The sequence below is a fragment of the Cinclus cinclus genome, chromosome 1, assembly GCF_963662255.1.
Source record: "Cinclus cinclus chromosome 1, bCinCin1.1, whole genome shotgun sequence".
NCBI lineage: Eukaryota > Metazoa > Chordata > Aves > Passeriformes > Cinclidae > Cinclus > Cinclus cinclus.
The window spans coordinates 45608046-45632544 of record NC_085046.1 but is presented as its reverse complement, the minus strand read 5'-3'; the positions used below and the strand labels follow the sequence as shown (position 1 = coordinate 45632544).

General features: G+C 35.4%; 1 protein-coding gene across 1 annotated transcript in view; it reads right to left on the bottom strand.

The window, feature by feature from the left end:
• BBS9 (Bardet-Biedl syndrome 9) overlaps positions 1 to 24499 on the bottom strand; it is a 194357-nt gene that overhangs the window by 30060 nt on the left and 139798 nt on the right. Inside the window, exons 20-21 of the mRNA XM_062505631.1 lie at positions 19584 to 19766; positions 1275 to 1497 (exon numbers count right to left, since the gene is read on the bottom strand). Coding sequence (XP_062361615.1) covers positions 1275 to 1497; positions 19584 to 19766 — 406 coding nt within the window. The remainder of the gene's footprint in view (positions 1 to 1274; positions 1498 to 19583; positions 19767 to 24499) is intronic.

Here is a 24499-nt window from a genome sequence, read left to right as displayed (position 1 = left end):
TAATATATGTTTATAGAATTTCTACCACTGTATACTCTGCAACTGTTTTACCAGATCATTTATACTCGTACATGCAAAGGAGGGCTGCACATAACAAGGACTTTTGAGTTGCTGAAACATTGTGCAGACCATTCATATTATATTAAACAAGAATTTAATTATTATTCATAATGTAAGAAAACAATATACTGATAATCAAGATACTGCCCTAACACAACTCCCATATTTATAAAAAAAAAAAAATCCATGACGCCAACAAAATAAACTCCAGATTTTAAGTATGATGCATATATATGATACAAACCTTTCCTTACAGATGTGAAGACTGCTGTAAGAGAAGGAAGGCATTGAGGTCAAAGACCACAGTGATACTATGGTTTAGGAGAGTATTAAGCTGAACGAACATCCAATCCAGACTTGGAGCAGAAAGATGAGGAAAAAAATACCTGTTCCCAAGTTACCAGGAGTATCTGATGTTTATTAAGAGTGTCTATATATCTGTCTCACTGGAGGAAAACAGCAGGAAGAAAATGTCTCACAACAGTAACAAGATGCTAAACTTCAGATTCAACAAAAAAATATAACTTTGCTGCCACAATAACTAAAAAGTAGGAATATAGAAAAGGACATTAATAATATTTGCTTTAAAAATAGTAGTTCTGTGACATTCATGTAAATCTGCGCACTGTGAAATCTTGCCCACATTCTTATTCTATATGGGAAATATTACTCAACACATACTTAAATTGGTTTCATCTTCAATTTCATGCTTTCGGTGAGATATCACCCAGTCTACTAGTGCTTTAGAAAAGTTGCATATTTTTTTATTTAGTGTTATCAATACTTCATGATTTATCATATGGATATGCCATAAAGCCACTAATACAAATATATTAATTTCTTTATCAAGAAAGGACCTTTAGCTCCTCTTTTTTCCATCATATTAGAAACATACACACACACATCCAATAGAAAAGTGCAAAGAAATAATTGATAAGAGTTTTCAGCATAACAGTGATCATCTGCGTTTCATTTGCTTTACTGTGCATATTGTGCAAAAGCAACAGTAAATGTTGAATAAAATGAGGAAAAAAACTCAGACTTGAAATTATCTTATTACCTAAGTCATTCTACTTGTCAGCAACACAAACAGTGTTTGGTTTCCACCATCAATGAAAAACAAACTGCCAAGAAAATAAAATGATAAGAACTTTTCAGTTTAACATGCAAATAAATATTCTGGAGTCTGAATATTCATGAACTTTATTTTCTACCTGGCATGACAGCAGCTTGCTGAGTGGCCAAGTCTGTACTTAATGAAAGGCGACCACCTTTGGCCAATCTATCACAGAAGAGGGTGATGTTCTTCTTCAGTCTGCTGGTATCTTTGGGCATGGACAACTGACTGCTAAGGGTCAGGGCCTGCTCCTTGGAGCTCTTTGACAAACAAGTTCTTAACAAGTAAGAGACCGCAGCATCCACAGTTTCTTCCCAACCCTGCATTAGAGAAAAGTAAATTAAATAAAATTAGGTGAACTGCAATATGATACAGCATATTAAAAATAAGGTAACAAATCATGGACTGAGAATTTTCAAACTATACTGATACATAAAATATAGTTTTGGGGTTAATGAGTGTCATGAACACCCAACTTCAACTTGTACAAGAAAAAGTTGAAAAAACAAGCTTGTTCCAATATTGACGTCAACAGAGAAATATAATTTCCATAATAACAATGTATAGACAGTATGTGATAGAATAGTTAAATTCAGTCATTGCATTAATAACTGAAAACTAGAAGTTCCTGGCTGTGACACTTAAAATTAAAAACAGAATGGAGATGTAAATAAAAGTATAATATGTAATATATAATATTATGATGATATGTCAAGGCCAGGAAAAAAAATGTATCCAATTATACATTCCTTAGAATCACAAAGATTCTCATAATATGCCAATAGCAGAGAACATTATGACTGCAACACAAAGTATTCAGTACTCATTTATCAGATCAATTAACCTTAAGTCATGAGCACAGGTGTGTCAGTGCTCTGATGAACAGGGACTTTGATTTCTGCATAGTGTCAAGCTGTAATTATTTATTAAATGATCAGCTTAGTAATCATTTCCAGTTAAAACAAACAAATTACACTCAATAGAAGCAAGTAGGTTTCTTTTCACTAAGCACCTTGAATAGCCCATTTAAATGCTAGCTTTGAGTCTGTAATCTGTGCTGTGGTTTTCAGTGACACAAACAAATCAAAGGCATTCCTTTAAGTAAGAATCCTGAATAGAAGTCCTCCTATTTGTGACAAGGTTATTAGGTCAATCCATAAAATCTAATATACGACATCTATCTCGTTTTTGCAGTATGACATGCAGATTGACTCCTCTTGATGCATTCTGGAATTTTAAACTCTGTGATAAGCCTACATGATTAATCTACAGCATCTATAATTAATGATTTACAACACAGTCACTAAGCCTTCTCATACCTTTTCACAACAATCTTAGAGCTTGGATAGAGTTATCAAGTAATATAAAGGGCTTTGTGGTCTGCTAACTTCGTGACTCATAACATCTCAGTATTCAGCCACCTGTAAGCAAGTTTATGTATGTGATGCCTTCATGAAAGCATATTTAATCAATATATTGTTAGTGTCTGCTCTCTCAATGCTCCTGATTGGGATTTATTTTGGCAAGTCTTTAGTGACTTTAGAAGTTTTGACATGATAATCTGGAATCACCCAGCTCTACTTGCTGCTAAACTAACAGAAAGTAGCACCAAGCTTGCTCCTTATGAGGTGAGTACTCAGAAAAGAAAATTCAGGTATCCAGTTGTAGTTAACACAAACCCAGAATCTTCTAGTTTTTAAGCTCTCTCTCATGATATGTTCTACACGATTGGAAATGCTCAGCTGAAGAGCAAAATTGCCTGCCTATGCAAATTTCCACAACTCAGTAAGAGTAGCATTTGAAAGAATGATGGTGTCAACCCTGCCATAGCCCACTGAGCAAATAAGGTTTATGGATTTCTTCAATTGAATACATAACAGTTTTTGTAGAGGACACTACTTTTAACACAGAGAATCAAAGGCGACTTTTCTGACCTTATTAAATTCCTAAGAACAGATCCAGGGCAGATGGTGACTAGTGGTTAAGTACATCAGTGAGACCACACAGTCATATGCATTTCACCCTTGTCCAAACATTCTCTATACTGAGTGTCCTGGAAATGTGATGGGTGTGTATAAAATATTTACATTTTGTAGAGGAACAGGATCACCTCGTGAGGTTTTCTTAGTCAGCATTTTACTTTCTGACTTCAGAAAAACAATATTAACCTATTATTTTATCTGGATTTTCCCCCCATAAAAAAATCTATAAATTAGAACAAAAAACACATAAATCAGAAAAATCATGACAATCAATGCTGTAGTGGCTTAACATTTTTAAAATATTCTAGCAAGAGTCTATTGGAATGCAATGCATCCACTGACCTGTGATGGTGACAGGAAAACATCCATTCTGCAGCCAGTTTAAAGAGGTTAATGAGCTGGTAAATGTAGTCTACATTCCCACATACTGGGCAATGAAACTTAATATGTACAAAGCACCAAAAACAGCCAAGCCAGCCACTCCTAATTATACTACAAATCATGAAAAATAAGAACAACATAAACATAAGAATCTTAAGTTTCACTAAAAGACAAAGAAACAGATGATTAACTGTTGTCGGCATATAGTAGCTCAGAAACTCAGGCCAACATGTCTCTCCACAGAAGTTATAAAAATGCAGGGAAAAGCATTTAAATAAAAGCACTGAATTACAAGCTAACAGAAGTCAGGAAATTAAAAGTGGGTAGTATTCTGACCTTGGCTCACACAGGTATGTTTTACTTTATACCACAGTCTTAATATTTTCCAACCCTTGTTCTTGTATTTCATTTCCATGTAAAACTGGTTTCTCAGTAGACCATAAAACTATCTTCTCCAATTCAAGGTCTGTTGACCTAGTAAGTCCAGTCAAATCCAAAGCAGACTTTATAATTAATGAGTACACAAAAGCTACCGCTTAATTTAAAAAAATATATAAAAACAAAACAAAAAATCCAACCTGTTCAGGTGATTTTGTACAAGAATTAATGGCTGCAAATCAGACTGCACTTGTCAGCAATTTTTATTGATGCAAGGTGCGAATTGAATGAACAAGAAAAATTCTTCATGTTACAAAAGCTGAAAGATGTTTGCAAATAAAACTATTCTCATCTATAGTCCACACTGCAGAATGTTTCTACTGCCACAGTTGTAATAGTCACTAATGACTTTCTGTGTATTATTCTGCATATTTGACGACCAAAAAGAACACCTTCAACAGGAGCGTGATGCCAGCAATCCATCTAATTCTATATCCAGTGAGCATTGCCATGACAGTGACAATAAATGTCAGTCACTACTCACAGAAAGAGACATTATTGAATCATCCAAATTCTTCATTTTAATTGAAATAGGAAAGAAAAATATTTAGTTCATCAATTTTACTTTTCACTGGTAAAGGCTGGGCTTCATGCTTTGTATATATACGTTATTACTTTTCTCTTTTAGGTAATAGGTAGAGATTGGCACTTTCTTTTAATCAAATCAAATACACTGCAGGAGGCTGAAGACCAAATGCAGACTTGTGATACCAGCATGCCTAATATTATATTAGTACACATCACTTGTGTTCTGTGCAAATTGCCATGAAGGATCCTCAGATGTCATGGCATATCTGAGTGCAACCATAATTATACATTCAATCTCACTTTGTCATAAGGCTTCATCCAGAGTACCTTTTTTGTAGCCTGACACTTGGCTGCAAGATTCCACTCTCCAAGAGTTTAGCTAGTCAAAAATAAAGTCAACTAGACTTAGATAGGGGCAGGTTCTGAAAGAAGGATATCCATACTGTTGTCGTTAAGATACATAGAGCACATATATGTAGGGAGAAGTCTGAGATAGGGTCTGTTGTCAGATTTGGAAGGTTTACTCATATAGCATACCTTTGTAACACATTAATATTTCGGAGATCTACAAATTACTATTATTTGTCTGAAGTACAAATAAATAATTCTAACAACATATCAGTCAAACTTGAACAGGATTACTAAATTGTGTGCATAAGCCAGAAAAGTATTTAATTGTGTATTTCTTACTTTGAAAGCCTTTATCTTTATTAATAATATTCCTGAAGCAACAGCCATTTTCTGAGCTGCCTATGATGTAATTTATCCTGGAGTGACAATCAAGGCAGTTCTGAAAGAATTCAAATGCAATGTGAAATATACTTCATAAACTATGCAAAATTGATGCCAGTCAAATTATGGGTATTCTTACAGCTGTTAACTCAGGAATTTGCCTGGCTATATTGTGTCTATTTTAGACACAATAGTGATTTCACCAGTTTTCAAAAACGCTAGAATACTTGAAAGTTCACAATATTAATTACAATCTTGGCATTTATGCTTATGTCAATGTCCTGGTTTACAATACAAGATATATATTCTATTACCATCTGAGAAGGGTGATCATCCTTATCTCTGTGGGAAATGTCTTCTGTTAATGGGCCATTGAGTCCTACTGTATAACTGATAAGATTACATCATCCCACTGGGAGATGCTCCAGCCAGGAGGACGAGCCAAGCCTTTCCTACCTAGATAAAAACTGAGGTTTAGAACGCCAAAGGCAGCCTTTTTCCACTGGATTCCAGAGGAAGAACCAGGTTTTTATCCACATCATCGCTGGACCCTTTGGAGGAAAACTGCACCAGCACCCTGACTGACAGGGTATCAGGTTGTATTCTGACTCTGTCAGTGGTTTTATTTTTTATTATTGCATGTATTTTGTTTTTCCTTTTTCTCTTCCCTATTAAAAATTGTATTACTGACTTGAAGTCTCACTGGTTTTGCTTTTCAAACCAGTACAGTCAACTGTCAAAGAAGAGCTTTCTGTATCTGAAAGCATTGTATATGTTAATTCACAAGAAACACCAGCCATGTGTCTCTAAGCACCTTGCTTTTACAGCAATTTTTAAAAATCATCTTATTGTTACACATACAAACCAATAATCCACTTATCCATGGCTACTGACCATGGTAGTATACAACACAGGCACAGACCATCAACAAATTTGGCCAGGAATTTACTGTGGTACCAGACTTCCTAACTCATAGTTTTCAAGCATATTATATATTTCTAACTGATCTATTTGTCTCAAAGAAGAGATAACAGCCACAGAAGCCATAAAGTAGGCATGCAATATCTGCCTGTGCTGTCAGAAATGGAAATGACAAACCATCCTTCTAAGAGTCCCTGAAAAATTACAGCTAAAAAAATAATTGATAAAGCCTTTAGGACTCCTTTTGAAAAGAACTGGAACAAAAGAAAAGAAAAAGGCAAACTAATAGACTCAGTATCTATTTAGCACTCAGAAAAAAATGCAGAAAATATTACTGAAGTTGTAATGTATTACATCTGAACAATGTCAAGAGACAGTATATTTTTTAATAAAGGTTTTCTAAGAAAAATTATTCTTGGTTGAAGAATTATCCTTGTAACAATATCAAACCAGTTTTATTTAACATAATGCATTAACAACACCAGCCACAGATTATCTGGAATCTTCTACAATTCACTTTTGTATTTAAGAAAAACAGAAAAACCAAAGCAAAAGCACTTCCACACATATAAATAACAAAAACCTACCACTGGGACAACTATTAAACTGGCAAAATCCTACAGACTAATGGAATTCAAATCTGATGAAATTCCAGACAAATGACTCAAGCTTAAATACATTCCAAATCTATTAAGTGCCTAAGAAGGACATTTTTACTGAGCACACAATAGAAAAATCACAATGAAGGTTCTTACATTATACCTGTTGTCTCTAGTCATATATTTCTTTAAATCACTTATGATGTATAATGTTCATAATATTAACTAATCTTATTTTGACCTCTACTGCCATTTAAAGAAATTCAGTTCTAATAGGAATTCGCAGACTGATGAAAACAGTATCAAAGTGAAGATACACTTGAACATCCCAGACAAAGTAAGAGACGAAGTAAAAACAACAACAACAAAAAAGGATGAACATTAGTATGATATGTAGTTCTAGAAAAATGGTTCAAAACAGTAGATGAATCAATTTCATTTTAAATCATCCTTATTTGTGAGATGGTACTCTTAAGTCAACCTACCATGAAGAGCTACATTACAGGCATTATAGACATTTAAATCTTAGTAATGGTTTGGACTCAGCAAATTTGCCTACTCCGACCAAATTACAATCTACTTAAAACATAAGAAATAAAAGCCAAACTAGGGACAAAAGAAAATGCAAATCCCAGAGAAGTACATGGTAATATCTTGGTAACTGACCACAATATGAGCAGTCAAGCTCTGTAGGGATCCTGGCACAAGAGACATTTAAGGTAAAAGCTTAAACAGTCTGTGAAGAACACCAAATAAAAGATTACAGAAAAGAATCAAGACTTGTACAGGAAACTGTATGAGATCTCTTTACAATATTTATCGAACTGGTCCGAGTACAGCAAAACAGTTCTGTGCAGAGTTATTGATTATTAAGTTGTTATGCCAGCAACTATTTTCCAGCTACTTAAGAACATTTATTTCAAATATTAGTCTCTCACATTTTGAGGTTAATAGAATGCAAAAATTTGATTTAGCAAAAATGCTTTGTGAATAAAGTGGGTTAATTTAAAAGTCTGTCACTGACACATTTGTAATTCCTGCACAGCTGTGCTATAATTGCCAGTCATAACAGAAACAGCAACTTTATCTGTTCAATGCAGAAATATTTATTTAATAGGAACTCCAGCGGCATAAACAACTCTCTACAAGAAATTTTCATTTTGAGTCCTACTTGGTAAACATATATTGATAGCCTATGGCAACTTCAACTGAGAAAAATCTATGACAGATTATTTCCTGAAAATTAGACTTGCCATTTAAAAGGTTCTCTGGTATTTTTGTCCTATGAAGTTCATTTCACCATCCACAGAACACTTCTGCATTAGATATAAATGCCATTTTTGGAGTATTGTATTCTATAGACATTTAACTTCAAAGCAAGATTTGCCAAACTCTCCTTCTATAGTGTCTTCAGATGTGGAAAGAAAGTTAAAAATGCATACAGCTTAGTAATCAAAATATTGTTTTAAAAGTTATCTTGTAGAATATGAAATATTTTTTCTTTTAGGAATGGTGCTCCTAAACTAATCTAATTGATAAATCACACAGTAGGGCAATATTAAAAGCAGTGGGTGTTTTAGAAATCTAGCAAAGTGAGCATTACTAAAGGTTCTGAAAGCTGCATGCATGAGGATGATGACCTCTACCATTTGAGATTTTAATTTATTTTTCAAATCTGACTCTGAGCAAAGTCCTGCTCACAGAAAAAACTTATGGTTATCAGCTGTTGTAGGGTTTTCTGTATTAATGAAACAACTGGTAACTAGTAACACGATTAAAGAGTGTAAGAAAGCAAAACATGTAAGAAGGCAAAACTCTGGGTGGGGATAATATTTCTAACACTGCTTAACTCTAAGATGCTTTTGAGATTAATAATTTACTCTCAGGAAAGCACATGCTTCACCAAAAAATTTTATACCAGGATGAATATACATGATGGTTTCATTAGCTCTTCCATTAAAATTTAACTTCTGGTACTGCAGCCAAATTTCCATATGGGCTGCGTCCTTTCACACTGGATGTTCTTCATTTGCACAGAAAGACTTAAAAAATTAGATTAGAATCAGATCAGTAAGCTTCTTCTTGACAAGTAATGAGTCTGTGCTACTCAACTCTTCTTTCAAATTGTCTCATATCTCAAAATTGGAGCAATACAGAGTGTTTCCTAACACCTGGTTTATTGGGTTTTTTTCCGGACATCAGTTGTCTTTTAAGAGTAGGTAAGAGACATTGAAAAGGCCCTATTTCTTTAAACTAACAAATTCTAATGATATAATTTTACAGTTATTCATCTAGTAATGCTTATTTGTTGTAATATTAATGCATCCTATCTGGAATAGTGGAAGTTCACACACTTCTTGGGTTTCTGTAGACACTATTCCCCCAATCCTGAATTTTTGAGAGATTTTTTTCACCTTAATTTTCTTTTTAGCTTGACTTCTTATGACCATTGATCCCCTACGGGAACTGATGAAAGAAACTCTTGTAAGCATTACATGAATTGAATGGCTTGACTTCTTTCGTTGCCAGCTTCAGAAATCTGTTGTTTTGATTTTTAGCACTGAAATCATCTAACACTTCATCTTCCTTTTCCTCAGTAACTTTTCACCAGTTAACTAGGAAAACTGAGGTGCTTGTCTGGGTCTTGCAGAGATTGTCAAAGCTGTCTGCAGGCAATAAAACACATCAGGAGTTGTTCATCTTGCTGAAGAATGCTACACATCCAGCAATAGGTCTGCCATACACGAACTCTACAATTAAGTCCAGCAAGATAATTTTTAATATGGGGAAAAGGAATCAGACCTTGTTACACTCAGCCTGGAGGAAAAAAAGTCGATAAAACATATGCTAAAACAAGGTTATTGGAACCTCTTATTGCATCTAAGCCCATACTCCATTTTTACACCACTGATACTATTGGAGAGGAACTTTTCATCTTTCATTATATCTCTTTTTAGGTTACCAATACAATATGCTGTGAAATACCGACAAATGAGATTGTGTTTCCAAAAACTGTGAAATATGGAAACACACACACTAAAATATTTTAGAGCTGGAAAAAAAGAATTGTTATAAAGTTTGTTTCCTCTTTAAAGACACACATTACTTTAGATCTACACGTCATTATCTTTAAACATAGTTCTGTTGCTTCAAATTGTGGAATTTCTATTCTACCAAAATGCACACATGAGGACAAAGATAGTGGTAAACTGGATTTGCATGTTTACTGGAATAGCCAACTTTCAAATATATGCTAGGGGATTTTTGGGGGCTTTTTTCCTACAACAGAATCTTAAGCAAAGTTCATTAACTCCCCCACTGTGTGTACAAATTTGATTTATAAGGTGTTTTATTTTTGGGGTATCTGAACCATATTTTTGGCTTTATCAAACTTTCACTTAATTGAAAATACTAGGAGATAATGGAGGACATAAATTATTCAATATTTATGCCCCTTTAATCTGGCCTATTTTAAGTCTCTCACTACCTGTGCAAATGAGAGAATACTGGCATATCATTCTTAATCTAGGAATTAAGACAAAGTATCTTGCCATTTACTAAAAGAAAAAACTCTATCTGAAAAAATTACTACTCTGAAAATCATGGTAAAAAAAGGAGGTTTCTTCTGGGATCTTGTAACAAGATGAAAGATTCATATGGCATCTTGTGTATGATATCCCTATTTACCTATCTTTACCTATCTGTGTGACATGATATCTTTGTAAATTCTAGTAGACAGATAATACAACTGCACACCAACTGCTATAGGTTATCTAGTATTAATGAAAAAATGCTACATGATTGCAACTTGGAACCAAGAACAACCATCAACAACTTCAGAACCAAAAGCAGTCTCACCAAAACTGGTTCCCCCCATTTCTCCCAAAAAACAAATATTAGCTTGGTGATTAGATCTTGATACATCCTCTCAGAAACATTTCTGACTGTGAAATCTAAGGGAAATGATGAATTGCCACATGTTCATTAGAAACAGAGAGCTTCACAAAATTACTGGGAGTAACTCATTTTCTCAAAAAATGTCATGAGGTATGGTTAGATACAATGCTACTAACATAGCATTACAGTATTTATAATAAAAGTATCATAGTTTTGAACTGATGCCAGACAATCAGAAAGTAATCCCAACAATAAATATGCAATTTTTAAATTCTAGAAACCCTGTCCTATTAGGGTACATAAAGGTCATACTCTAAAGATGCTGAAACAGATTTGTTGTTTCAGTATATAAGCAATTCCATCAGAATTTTACAATCAATCATAAATCCCATTACATTTCTAATATATTAGTACAGTACTAATCAACACACAGAATTATAGAATGGTTCGGGTTAGAAGGGACTTTCAAGATCCTCCAGTTCCATGGGCAGGGACACCTTCCACTAAACCAGGTTGCTCAAAGCCCCATCCAAGTTAGGCTTGAACACTTCCATGGATGGGGGGTACACAACCTGTTCCAGTGCAAAACCACCCTTATAGCAAAGAATTTTTTCCTATTATCCAATCTAGACCTACCCTCCCTCAATTTAAGGCCATCTCCCCTTGACCCAACACTACATGACCTTGTGAAAAATCCGTCTCTATCTATATTGTAAACACTTTTACTGGAAGGCTGCATAGCACGAGTGAAGATCTTCCAGTTAGAATACGATATCAAGGAAATTCTCCACTGACAAAAAACTTCTTTAAAAGAAAAAAAAGGAAAAAAAAAGCAAAAGAAAGAGCCATTGATCATACACATTAGGTGTTAAGACCCTTTGCTGAACAACATTTCTATAACAACTGTAATGCATCACTCTTGTCATTAAGCAGTTTAGATGACAACTGATCTGAATTCCTGGTATGCACCACATACTCAGAAATTACTACTACACTAAAATGGCTCTTTGTAACGGAACTAGACAAGTCGCCCTAACAAAGAGAAAGTTTAGAGGTCCCCATCACAGTATTACATAAAGAAAGATGTCTGATAACAGAAGCTTATTTAATTTATCAAAGAGTACATCTCCTGGGAAAACTGCAGTACTTCACAGGGTATCCAAATTACTTTAAAAGGAGGTGATATATGCTGGAAGCAAACTAATCAAGGCAGAACTCAGTTCTACCTTGACTAATTTACATCAAGAAATAAGATTTATAAGTAGGTCTCTGCTTACAACAGAGAGAGCACTGAAGATTAACTTCAGGATATCCAATACCAGCAGAAAAAATAACGTTCAAGTTAACTTTTTACTTGAAATATATATAACCAATAGATATGTCAGAATCTCCATTAGCATAAGTGGTTGAATGCTTGTTCTGAGCTGGATACAATTTTCAGGGAATACAACTAAACAAGAATGCAAAACTTCCTTCTGCCCTTTGAAGTTTGACAATTCATAATGCATACCAAATCTATTTCTCCATAATTTTGTTAAAATCAATTTTATGCCATCTGGAAGAAAGCTTTATTTTTTGAAAACCATTACCACTGCCAACCACCAGAAGCAAGCCTGTTAAAAAGTATTAAAATCTTACAGCCCCTTCTTATCAAACACCAGAAAACCAGCAAATGATAAAAAAAAATTGAAAATACAATTGGGCATAGCTTCTTTTGATAATCTTTTGAAGTGGAAAGCATCAGATAAAGATATATTGCTGATTTTCCATAATCCATAAAAGTTTCCAACAGACCACGTTAACCTTTTCTTTCTCAGACCAACAGAATATTGACACTTTTGTATTCTACCCAGAGAATTCGCTGTGAGGAATAACATGAATTTAGCTGCAAACAAAGATCAGTAGATAGTGGTGAAACTTCTCTTCAACTTGCTATTGTTGCCACAACTCACTGTCTTCTCAGTAAATAAAATTAACTGCAGGAAGGAAATGATTACCAGACACTTAAAGAAACTGTGATGGTGCTTGCAGTAGTGGTAAGATCACCTCTTTGGTCTTCAAATTCCCTCTTTTGTCTAAGTCACTTAACATTTGATCTTTGGCATTTAGACATTCCAACATTGTCAAATAATCAGTTTGAAACTTTGCTTTTAAGTATAACAAATAAAAGTAGAATCAGTTGCAGCAACTTCCTGGCTTTACAACCATGTGTCCTTCTGCCCACCTACCAATACTAAGAGCAACTGAGAGAGCTGGGCTGTTTAGCCTGAAGAAAAGGACGTCCAGGGGAGACCTTAGCACACTCCTCAACTCCCTGAAAGGAGGCTGTAGCTGGGTGGGAGGTGGCCTCTTCCACACAACCAGTAACAGGACAAGACAACAGAGTCACAAGCTTCTCGAGAGGAGGTTCAGGTTGGACACAGAATGGGCTGACAAGAGAGTTGGTGGAGTCACCAACCCTGTGGGTGTTCAGGAAATGACTGGATGTGACAAAGGTTGGACTCCAGGATATTGCAAGTGTTTTCCAACCTTAAAGCTTCTATGATTCTAGTTGTCTCTGGTATACTCTAGTTTTCTTGAAAGTAGGCTAGGAGGCAGAACACTGATTTCCATATCAAAACATAATATAAAAGAATGTTCGATGTTCTTGAACCGTGCTCTCTTACTTCTCTTATTGTCCAGCTGGGTCACATACACACGCCTGAGCAAAGGACATTGACAGGAACCAGGCACCACTACTTCAGTTTTAACCTTTTTCCCTAATACAGGACTTTCCCTGCCCAGGGAGGAGTGACAAACTCATTTCTTCACCTTCCTCCCCTCACTTGACAATTTTATGTTACCCTGAACCAAACTAAACTTCAGGCTGAGACTGATCTTTTTTACTGAAAAGTTATGGGGTTTACTGGGAAAAGCTGAAAGTGCCTTCCTTTAATTTTAGTGATTAAGGATAAAAATTTACTAGTTTTTGCCCCCATTTATTTTAGACTTAGATGCTTCACTGTACCAGAAGAGTCTTTCTGAATGGTTCTCTTGCATGGCATTGATTCAAATAAGATGAAGACAAATCTATTAGTTTTGATCATTTAAAAAAGTTATTCAATGTCATTTAATGCAATTTTCCAAGATGGAAAAAAGGCAACAAATTTCATGTGTTTTTCTGTCTGAAACCACTTATCTGCAGATGTATTATCCACCTTGTTTCTAAAAAGGAGGGGAATAAACATAATGTATCTGCTGTAAGTGCTGTAAGCTTGTCTGTTCACAAAAATAAAGAATTTAACCATATTAAAAACTGGTTCCAAGCTATCCATCATCAAAGCTCACTGCCTTGTGGTGGTTTTTTGGGATTTTGTTGGTTTATTTGGTTTAGGGTGGGGTTTTTTGTTAGGTTTAAGAAATTTTAACTAAAAGAGAATTTGTACTAGCCTATGGCAAACAAGAAAGTATTAAATATTTCATTCTGGTACACAGTTGGAGCTTTGCATTTAGGTGGTTACAATGACAAGTGGAATATAGAAAATATAAAGCCCAAAAAACTAATTCCAGATTATTTTAACTGTGATCAAGAGCTAGGTTGGATTAATTACAAGAATTAAAGTGACAATTTCCAATAAATTTCAAAAATGAGAGTTCATAAACCATTACTCTTACCAAAAATGCAACTATTAGCTCAAAGCTTCAAAAGTACTGGACAGCAATGGAAAATTCAGAGAAAATTTTTTCTAATGTCAATCATGACAGAATTAATCATGCTGGAATTACAGAAGTAACCTTACCTTTGGTTTTGAGAGTTTAATCTCATTACAGGATTCTTTCCACAAAACAGTATTTTTACATTAGTCAAGAACTCTAGAGTAAAACCCATTTGCTATCATGCAACCTAGCATGCTACAAAACCTAGCAGGCTATCTAGTCTTTCCCAAATGATCTTTTGTTTTTCTCCTGAATTACATTCAGATCATCTTCTTACAGAAAGCAGAGATATTTTTTATAGTAACTCTTGTGACTTTTACAGGCACTTCAGGAGTTTTTTTGTGACACCATTTCTTTTTCATCATTGCCTTACAGTGTATTATTCAACTTTATCTAATCAACACTGTGAAGTGGTAAATTTATAGTCCCTAACATAAGTTAAGTACTGTAAATCACATAGTCAATTAAAATATGCATTTCACTCTCAGGCATATTTTATTTTCAAATTAAAACTTTAAAAAAAATCTGGAGATCTAATACAGACATTTACTTGGTTGGTATGACTCCAAACATAAATAGAGATGGAAATGTACTTCCTCAACACTGGTTATAGCTGTTACTATTAAGTTTAGTAAGACAAATGTGACTATGACAAGCAAGGAATGATTCTGAGCAATGAAGAACTTGTATGTCATTATTTGGTAACATCAGGAGAACTATGAAAATATTTACTCTTCAGTAAAGTTGCTGTTGATGGCTGTACTGCCAAGGCCCCTCCATCAGTCTTAAAGTCAGAATGTTTGTATCGACAGACATATTCTCCCTTTGTAATGTCTTAAACAAAGAAAGCATTAACACCTTAATGCTCAGGCATATGAGTCATCAGTCAATCCAGATACCATCCAAACATTATATTACAACTACCCCATGTAGCATGAACCCTCTGAATCCTATAAATTGGCCTGGACAAATTCCCTTCCCTTCCAAACTAGAATTTCCTGTTGTAAACATATGCTTTAGCACAAACTCAGCATTTTTCAAGTATTTTGTTCTATTCTGAAAACTCAGCTTGGTAAATGATAATCACTGAAAACATCCCTAAGAAATGTGGGTGGTTTTTTGGTTTCAGACTTTAGAGTTTTTAAACTGCTGTCAGTCATTAGTTACAAGCTAATAACAAATATGTTAGTCTAGCAGAACAGTGACCCACTCTTCTGCAAAATATTAATCATATAAGAAAATTTCTGGTACATTTTTAACATTATTAATAAATCATGGATTCTTTTGTGGCCAAAAGCACCCTAAAGTGTTTTTCTACCATGTGTTTCAACAGATAGAAAAACATAGAACTCAAAACCTGGTTACATTTGAAAGTATAGTTTGCATGCAGCTGTAACACTATGCTCTGAAATAGTATTAATATATACTTCTATATTCTGAATATGGATTTTGTTTTAGTCCCACAGTAACAAAGTACATTGGACAAAACCACACCTAATTTCACTGCAACTACTTTTCTTCAGTTTTGGCATCAATTTCTTAGTGGCTTCATTACCAAAAGAATTAGCTCATTTATCCCACTGACACCTGAGAGATCTCATTCAATTTCTGATGCCATACTTCTAGAGCTGTGAAGTATTCATGAAAGAATCACTGAAAAAGAGGAATGTCCTTGTATTTCCAACACTGGACAACCCTTTTAGTCAGTTATATCAAAGCATTGCTATTTAGGTGTTAGTTAGAAGTTTACTGCCAGAAACAAAATATGATGCTAAATATCTGTTTTTCACAGAAAACATGCAAGTTTTCAATATTTCTTCCATTATATCTTTGTAGACAAGAAAACCCAGTTTTTATGTTTGTAGACAAAAATTTGCAGCAACAGAAACTATTTAGCAGTCTGAGAAAAAATGGTGACACAATGAGAACAGAGAACACCACTTTCACATTTGCTAAATATCTAACTGAAGTGATTGCCAGGTCTAGAAAACAAGATACAATCTGGTCTAAATGAAATTGCATGTATGAGACTAATGTTGATGTTATCGTAAAAGAGGTATTTCTTTTTATGCTAACAATGCATTCAAAACATTTTCCTTTTTTAAGAAAACAAGTCCATAGTTTAATGCTCAGAAGGCAGAAAATTCTGGAGATGTAGACTGCATCCAAACTATCTTCTAGCACATTCCGTCCAAATAAAAATACAGCAAACCATCATGCAGAATTGTTTGAAGAGTAAATAAAAATTCTTCCGTGTATTGCCCTTCACCAATGCTTACAAGGATGCCTACAAGGAAACCTGAACACCAGCTAGGAGATTCTGTCTGCAATCAGAAGATTGCCCCATTCTCTGCCTAAGCTTCCTAAATTACATTCAGATTTCTGTGGTACCATAACAACTTCAATATGGCATGTAATTCTGTATTTTGTAAAGGTTTTGTTTCTATTTCCACCTCCAGTTATTGTTGGTTTACATTTTTCACCCTGACTGCTCTGTAGAATATACATCCTTACAATGCTTATGTGAAGTCTTGAAGCTTCAGCATAGAACATTGTTAACCACTACATTAAAACCACAGCAAGATATAGGCTGAAGCAATATCCTGCATTACAGGATACAACAAATTGTACCATATTTTATCAAAACTTGCATCAAAGCAACCCATTTTCTGACGGCAAAATAAAAAGTAGTCATGTAAAAAATGTTTGTTTGGACTTTTAGGAGATTCATAGGAACATTCTTTGAATTCAGATCATGGGAATGCATGTTCTTCAGTTGTTAAGCTCAATTTTCCAAGTTTAAATGAGGACTAAATCCAAAACAAATCTCAACACAACTGTTTTGCTTTGCCTGCTATAAGTCAATATCATGTAAAATGCCAAAACACTTTTTGCCCTCCAGGCAGAAATGGCAGAAGATCTTAGATTCACTTGGAACCCAGCATAAGCTTTCTAAAAGACCACCATTCTAAGTATTCTGGGTATGCACCAAAATCTCGATTCACTGTACATTGCAAAAACCTTAGGCAGAGCATGAAAACTAAAAATAATGTGTATTAAAGATAATTCTTGAAAATAACTGAGGATCAATTATTAATTAAGTTGAGAACATTCTTTAATTCAACTAAAGCAGTGTTTAGCTGTGGACCTTGGGTGTGGATATAACCAGCATTACTTTTCTTCATAGACCATTCTGTAGATTTTATACACAATCTCACCTGGTGTTGGGGGTTGGTTCTCTCCCTTTTCCCTCTGTGGAATTTTCCCCATTGTCATGCTAAGATACCTGTTGACTGGGTCCTGGTGACAAGGGGGAGGGGACGGGAGGGAAGAGGGAAACCCCGCGAGATTCAAACAGCCAGAAGAGGAAACGGAAGGCTCTGGCTTGGCCCATTTCCCCCACGGAGTTCAGACGAGAAGGACGGTCACCGCCTCTGCACCCATCCCTGCCATCCCAGCGCTGGGAACCATCCTCACTGCTGTCAGACCCTGCCCTGCTGTCTTCTCGCTTTAACCTGCCATCATCCAGCACTCTGCTGAGCACTGGGACCCACACCGTGAGCGGAGGGCTCTCTCTCCATCTCTCTCTCCCCCTGGGACAGCGCTGCCATCATCCCCAGCCCTCCTGCAGCTCTACGGGACCTGCCCATCCCCAGCACCGGGAACTGCAGCTCAGGGAAAAGGTGCCTGCAGCCAGAAAGGACTGGGACTGAGTTACTGTTCTGTTTGTGGGTAATTTCATAGCTGTTGTTGTTTTTGTTTGTCTTGTTAGATATACTAGTAAAGAACTGTTATTCCTATCCCCATATCTTTGCCTGAGAGCTCCCTTAATTTCAAAATCATAATAATCTGTAGGAAGGAAGGATCGCATTTTTCAGTTCAAAGGGAGGTTTCTGCTTTCCTTAGTAAACACCTGTCTTTCAAACTAGGACACCTGGTCACACTCATTAAATCAAAACAGAATTAACTAGACACCTACAGAATGCAGAACTATATAGAGCATGGTTTGGAATACAAGGAAATTGTCTATTCACAGTATTTTGCTTAGATAACTCACCCATTATATAAACCACTGTAAATCACTGAGGACAAAGTATGGCAAATGTATATGTTGGGGGTTGGTTTCTTTCCCTTTTCCCTCTGTGGAATTTTCCCCATTGTCATGCTAAGATACCTGTTGACTGGGCCCTGGTGACAAGGGGGAGGGGACGGGAGGGAAGAGGGAAGCCCCGAGAGATTCAAACAGCCAGAAGAGGAAGCAGAAGGCTGGGCCTCGGCCCATTTCCCCCGTGGAGTTCGAACGAGAAGGACGATCGCCGCTTCTCCTCCATCTCCGCCATCCCAGTGTCAGGAAACCACTATCGGACCCTGCCCGGCTGTCTTCTCGCTGTGAACTACCACCATCCAGCACTCTGCTGAGAATCGGGACCCACACCATGAGCGGAGAGCTGTCTCCATCTCCCTCTCTCCCCCTGGGACAGCGCTGCCATCATCCCCAGCCCTCCTGCGGCTCTGCGGGACCCGCCCGCCCCCAGCACCAGGAACTGCAGCTCAGGGAAAAGGTGCCTGCAGCCAAAAAACACTGGGACTGAGTTACTGTTCTGTTTGTGGGTAATTTCATAGCTGTTGTTGTTCTTGTTTGTCTTGTTAGATATACTAGTAAAGAACTGTTATTCCTACCCCCATATCTTTGCCTGAGAGCTCTCTTAATTCCAAAATTATAATAATCGGAAGAATCGCGGTTGTTTTTCAGTCCAAAGGGAAGCTTCTGCTTTCCTTAGCAAACACCTGTCTTTCAAATCAAGACAGTATAATAGATTTAAATTTATGTACTGTATTTGCTGTGTGTACCTTTTATATTTCTATTAGAATGTGGACATATATCTTATAGAGCATTTATATTAAGAGTCTTCAAAATCTGGGGCTATTATTCTATTTGTCCTAACCATAGGACAGAAGGTAAAAATCAGCTAAGGTGAGACACTACTATTTGGCATGATAAGGAAAGGTTAAGCAGAATTTAACTGGTACCACCCATATCCTCTTTTGAACCATTCTAAAATCTACTCTTACTTTTCCACTTTCCTGTGAAATCAGTGTAGTTTGCATCAAACACCTAGTTAACAAGGCTACTTAAATTACTTCAAAGGACAAAGCAAAGTATAGGGATAAATACGGAAATTTAAGGCTCTATGAATGAGCATTTTTCAAGCAGCTCTTACAGATTCTTACCAGCTCCTGTGTATCTTCTGCTAATGGCAAAAACGTAGCTTCCAAAATAGCAACTTGATCAGTGCTGAGCTTCTGCCACAAACTGATCAGCATAATCACCAGATGGGTGGCACTTTTCAACTTTGTAAATGCCTGGAACATGTTGGCTTGATTTTCTTCTGCTGCATCTGCTAGAGCTATTACCTGCAAAAAATTACAAACATCTACTAAATATAATTTTACCATCCGTGAACACTCAATACTGAAATTACCTTTGGCACACTCTTGCTTTCCTTTAGAAGATCCTGAGGAATTCTGTTTTCCATAAACACAAACCACAGAGTACTACATAAGGTATCATTCATCCAGATTTTTCTTTTGCATACCCAAGGCAATTTAAAGTCCATATGGCTACATGATTAATCTATCTAGTACAATCAGTGCAGAAAGAATTTTGTTTAGACCATATTTTTAAGGCATTCCTGAAATTAATCCCCATCATATCACATAATGTATGACAACAAACTGATTTTTAGATTTATATCACACACTAATCTCCATATGACCAGTAAGCCTACTGTATTAATCAAAAACAACACATTGATTTTATGCTATTAAAAAGGCAGCATATAATTATTTCCATTAGAACACAGCTGCCATCTGTTATTTTATTAACTATTGTTTCTCTCCATGTTTTGCCCTAGTTTCTTCAGCTTTTATGCCAAAATGTAAATTTTATGGATGATGTATATGAACACGATATCACTTTAAGTACCAAGAATTATGAAAGAATTTTCAAAATAAAATAAAAGTAATAGATTCACTTCTTCTAATATGGTAAGAGTTTTGCTGAGTACTTCAAGGTGGGGAAAATCAGAAAAGCTATTATATGATACTCTACTTGGTTCAGAAATAACTTGTCATTGTACATAATATTGTCCACTCACAGCATTAAAAAAAGATATTTTGAAAAATATTGCTATTAATGTCTTCATTCTTGAAACAGAATTTTTAGACATTTTCCATCACTGGTGAAAAGAGAAGATGACAGTGATTTCAATAGGTAATTGCTATAACATCAACATGACAAGTGCCCTTCCACAGTATTTGCACTGGAGTACTTCAAGTAAAGGAAAGCCCCAGGTTAGGGGCTCATCTCAGAGGAGCACAACTTAGAAGACCTGTTCTCAGGAGTGTCATTACATCTCCATGCTACCCAAATAACACTTGGTTTACAGAAGCATTGATAATCTTATTTAAATCAACACAAAACATCTCTCTCAACCACTTTCTGTTTATTTATCTACAAGACTGGGTAATAGGTGCTTAACTGGAGTTGTGAAAAGCCTCACAGAAATGCAGTTAAAGTGTAATTAGTATTACAACAGAATTTATAAAGTAAAACTTACAGAGCCTGATCCATTAACATTTTGGCAATACAGGAAAACGAAAATACTATGTCATGCATCTTAAGCAGGGGAAGACAGCCAACCAGCTGTTAGCATTTGGTGGAGGAAAACTATTTTTAATCCAAAATGCTGGCATTAGAGATGTATGTGTGTTCCCTCCAAGCTCCCATGTGACTGGGAAGATAAAGAAAACAGAATTTTAGGGAACTATAAATATGAAACATTTCAAACAAAAAGTGTTGATAGCTTTTGTTTTAGATTTTAAAATGTAATCTTTCCAAATAAAGCAGAGAACCCACAGGACACCCATGAGTCCAAACACTACATAAATCAGAGCCAAGCAACAAAATAAACAAACAAAAAAAACCTTCTAACCATGTGAAGGAGAACCAAGAAATTAATCCCAAGCAGTGAAAACCAACATAACATACTTTGGTCAGAGAACAGTAATGATATCCCTGACACATCACTTGACACATTTGTGTTGGGCATTCAATTTGCTCTGACCAAAGTCTTGATGCTTTCGACACCTCATGTTCTACAGAAGGTGAAGTCCCATATCACAGTCACTTTCCAAGAGTTACAGGTGACAAAGCCACCTGATAAGCACCACACTATGCAGCAACCTACATCAGCTGTCTCTGATCCATGTAACCAGTAATTGTATGCATCTTACAGCTTCATCTTTCTGAGACAAGCAGCAACACTAAAATCTTCCTCAGTCTAACAGAGGCCTTCAAATACCTAATCTCTTTCCTGTCCAATATACAACTGAAAATTTGGGAAGAACAATGAATGAAGATGAATTTAACATGCTGGTGAGGTGTGCTCATTCACTGGTATGCTTCCTATAATACCATCACTGGTTGAGACAGTACAGTACAGAACTTCTGGCAAGCTACCTGTACACTATTATGGATAATGCTCAGACGATACTAATTTTGCTGAAGATCCACCTAAATAGTTATCTTTGTGTAACAACTACCTGAACCCCACTTTACACAGCAAAGGCTACTTTCTAGAGTCATTCTTAAGTTCCCAGGTGATTTCTCATTCTGCACTATATTTCAACTGACACTTTCCTACATACTTCAGAAATGCAAATAGCATAAAGAGAAGAAACTGACATAGCCTTTTACCTTATGAAGCCTTAATTTTAGGATAGGTTTTCTTCCCATTTTATAACCACAAACAAAGGAGATGCTCACCTTCTCGCAGGCTCTAGGTAAAATAAATATCCCAGTACTCCCAAACAATGTCTGATGTTATAATGTTTTAAAAGTGGTAGATCTAAGTTTCTAAAGGAGAAGTTCAGTCTTTAAGCACTGCAGGTCACTGAAACAAAGCAACTAGATCTTTAAATAACTGTATATATACAAGTTCTATTTTACACTTGCAGAAAAACCAAGGAGGGGAAAAAGCACTTCTAAGTACTGATTATTCTGTTAACAGATGAAGTGCCCCAATATAGCTTCCTGAGATTTGGAATACCCAGGACACAGGACAATATAATATGAATTACCACATTATAATGTAGGCATGCACAGACGTAGTAACTATTTTAAAGCCTCAGACTAAAGATTCCTTGATAATACATGGTTACACAGTAAATACTTGATAGGAGGGGGAAAAAAGGGAAATCTCTTCTCATGGAGTAAAATTACTCTAGAAATCTCCCAGGACATGAGCTACAAATTTAAGAAATCTGGGACTCTTCATTCAAATACTTGAAAAAATTAGGAATGAGAATGTTTTAACAACATGACATCCATATTTTTAATCATTTTATCTTCACCTGAAAAACTCTATTTATATTTTGTAATATTTGAGGTAGATAAAGAATCTGTACCCTTTGTAATCTGAGATCCTAGTCTCTTCAGACTGCTGATTTCTCCAGAATTTCCCAATTTTGTTTTTGGTTCTCAGAGTAGTTGTTCAATCTGTTTAATATCTATCATCTTTCTAAATAGATATAAAACCTTATTAAAAAAAAGAAAACCTCTACCTGTCTCACTTTTTCACAGGATAGGTAGGAAAATACATTGCAACTGACAGTCTCAAATGTAGCTAACATATAAAGATTTTAGATCAACACAAAACTATTAAGAAGTCCATATACATTGCATAAGACCTATCATTGCCTACTCAACATTTTTCTTTTTCCTTTAATATCACAAAGCTTTCAAACAAGGAAAACTTAAAAATAAGTTTTTCAAACTTTCTTTCTAAAATTTATGAAACAAAGGAAAGTATCTGATGGAGGAAATATTTAAGAGATACTGAAATAGTGTGGAAACACAATATTGAATATATATTTTTATAACAGATCAAAACACGCTTTTAATTTATATTATTTTTAAATTTTGTCTGAACAAACTCCCACTCTGTTATAATACACCTAACTGCAGAAAAGAAAGGCCAGTTAAATTATAATGAAAGTATATTGTAAAAAAATAAGGTATTATTCTCTAAACAAAGATCATGTTTAAGATTTTTACTAAATTTCATATTCATAGCTGCAATGGTAGAGCTAAAACCCAGATTTTTTTAATAATCTTGAGAACTTCATACCCCAACACTATTACAGATTTGATTTCAATAATTTCCCAGCATAGAACATTTCTCAGTGTTTTCAGCCTTAAGTGTTAAAGCAGAAAGATGTCTCTCCATGCTTATTTTGTTGCTAAGTAGGCCTTGTAAGATGTCAAGCATTTGAAAACTGTAAACTAATGGTGATGCAAGTTTTAAAACCAGTCAGAGTTCTCTATCATTAGTGGTAATGTAAGATATTTTTAGGGCATTGTTTAACATCCAGCAATAACTTCAAAATTAGCAATGCTTCTTGAAAAAGGCTTCCAACATAGCACAGTCTTGTATATGCAGACAAATTTCTTGAGGCAATAATGATCATAATGACTCTTCCAGGCTTATTCTAATAATATATAAAATAGAAATACAACTCCAAAAATACAAAAGACTTTCTTCTTAGATGGTTAGGAAGTTGAAGAAAATTTCGAAAAAGTAAAGGGCAAGAAATGAGCATGAAGTTCCAGGGAGCTTCTTTGTGTTGGTAGTATATTTTCTTGGAGCCCCTAGCACCACTGGGACTAAGAACTCTGCCAGATTTTATGCCATATCCTTAAATGGAGAACAGTAAAAGTGAGAGATATTTTGGTTTTCTTTTTTTTGTTTAAACAAAAGAAGGAAAAAAAGTTATTCACCACTAGTAAAAAATTATACAACTAGTCTTACTGTCATCTAGTTCTAATACATTGGGTTCAATTTTTGGAATTTTGAAGTAACTTTATTTTTAGCAGAAATGGAGTTTGAAGAAACAGAATTTTGGCATTAAAGGAATAGAGAATCTCTTTACACAGGAATAGAGAATCTCCATAGCACTTATGAGCAACTCTTGTATGAAAAGTTTGTTAAAATATGAAAGATGACATCGGAAATATAATTATTCTGAAATGAACACAAAGACGATGAAGCTCATAGGTCTCTTCTGGCAATTGTTTTTACAGAATA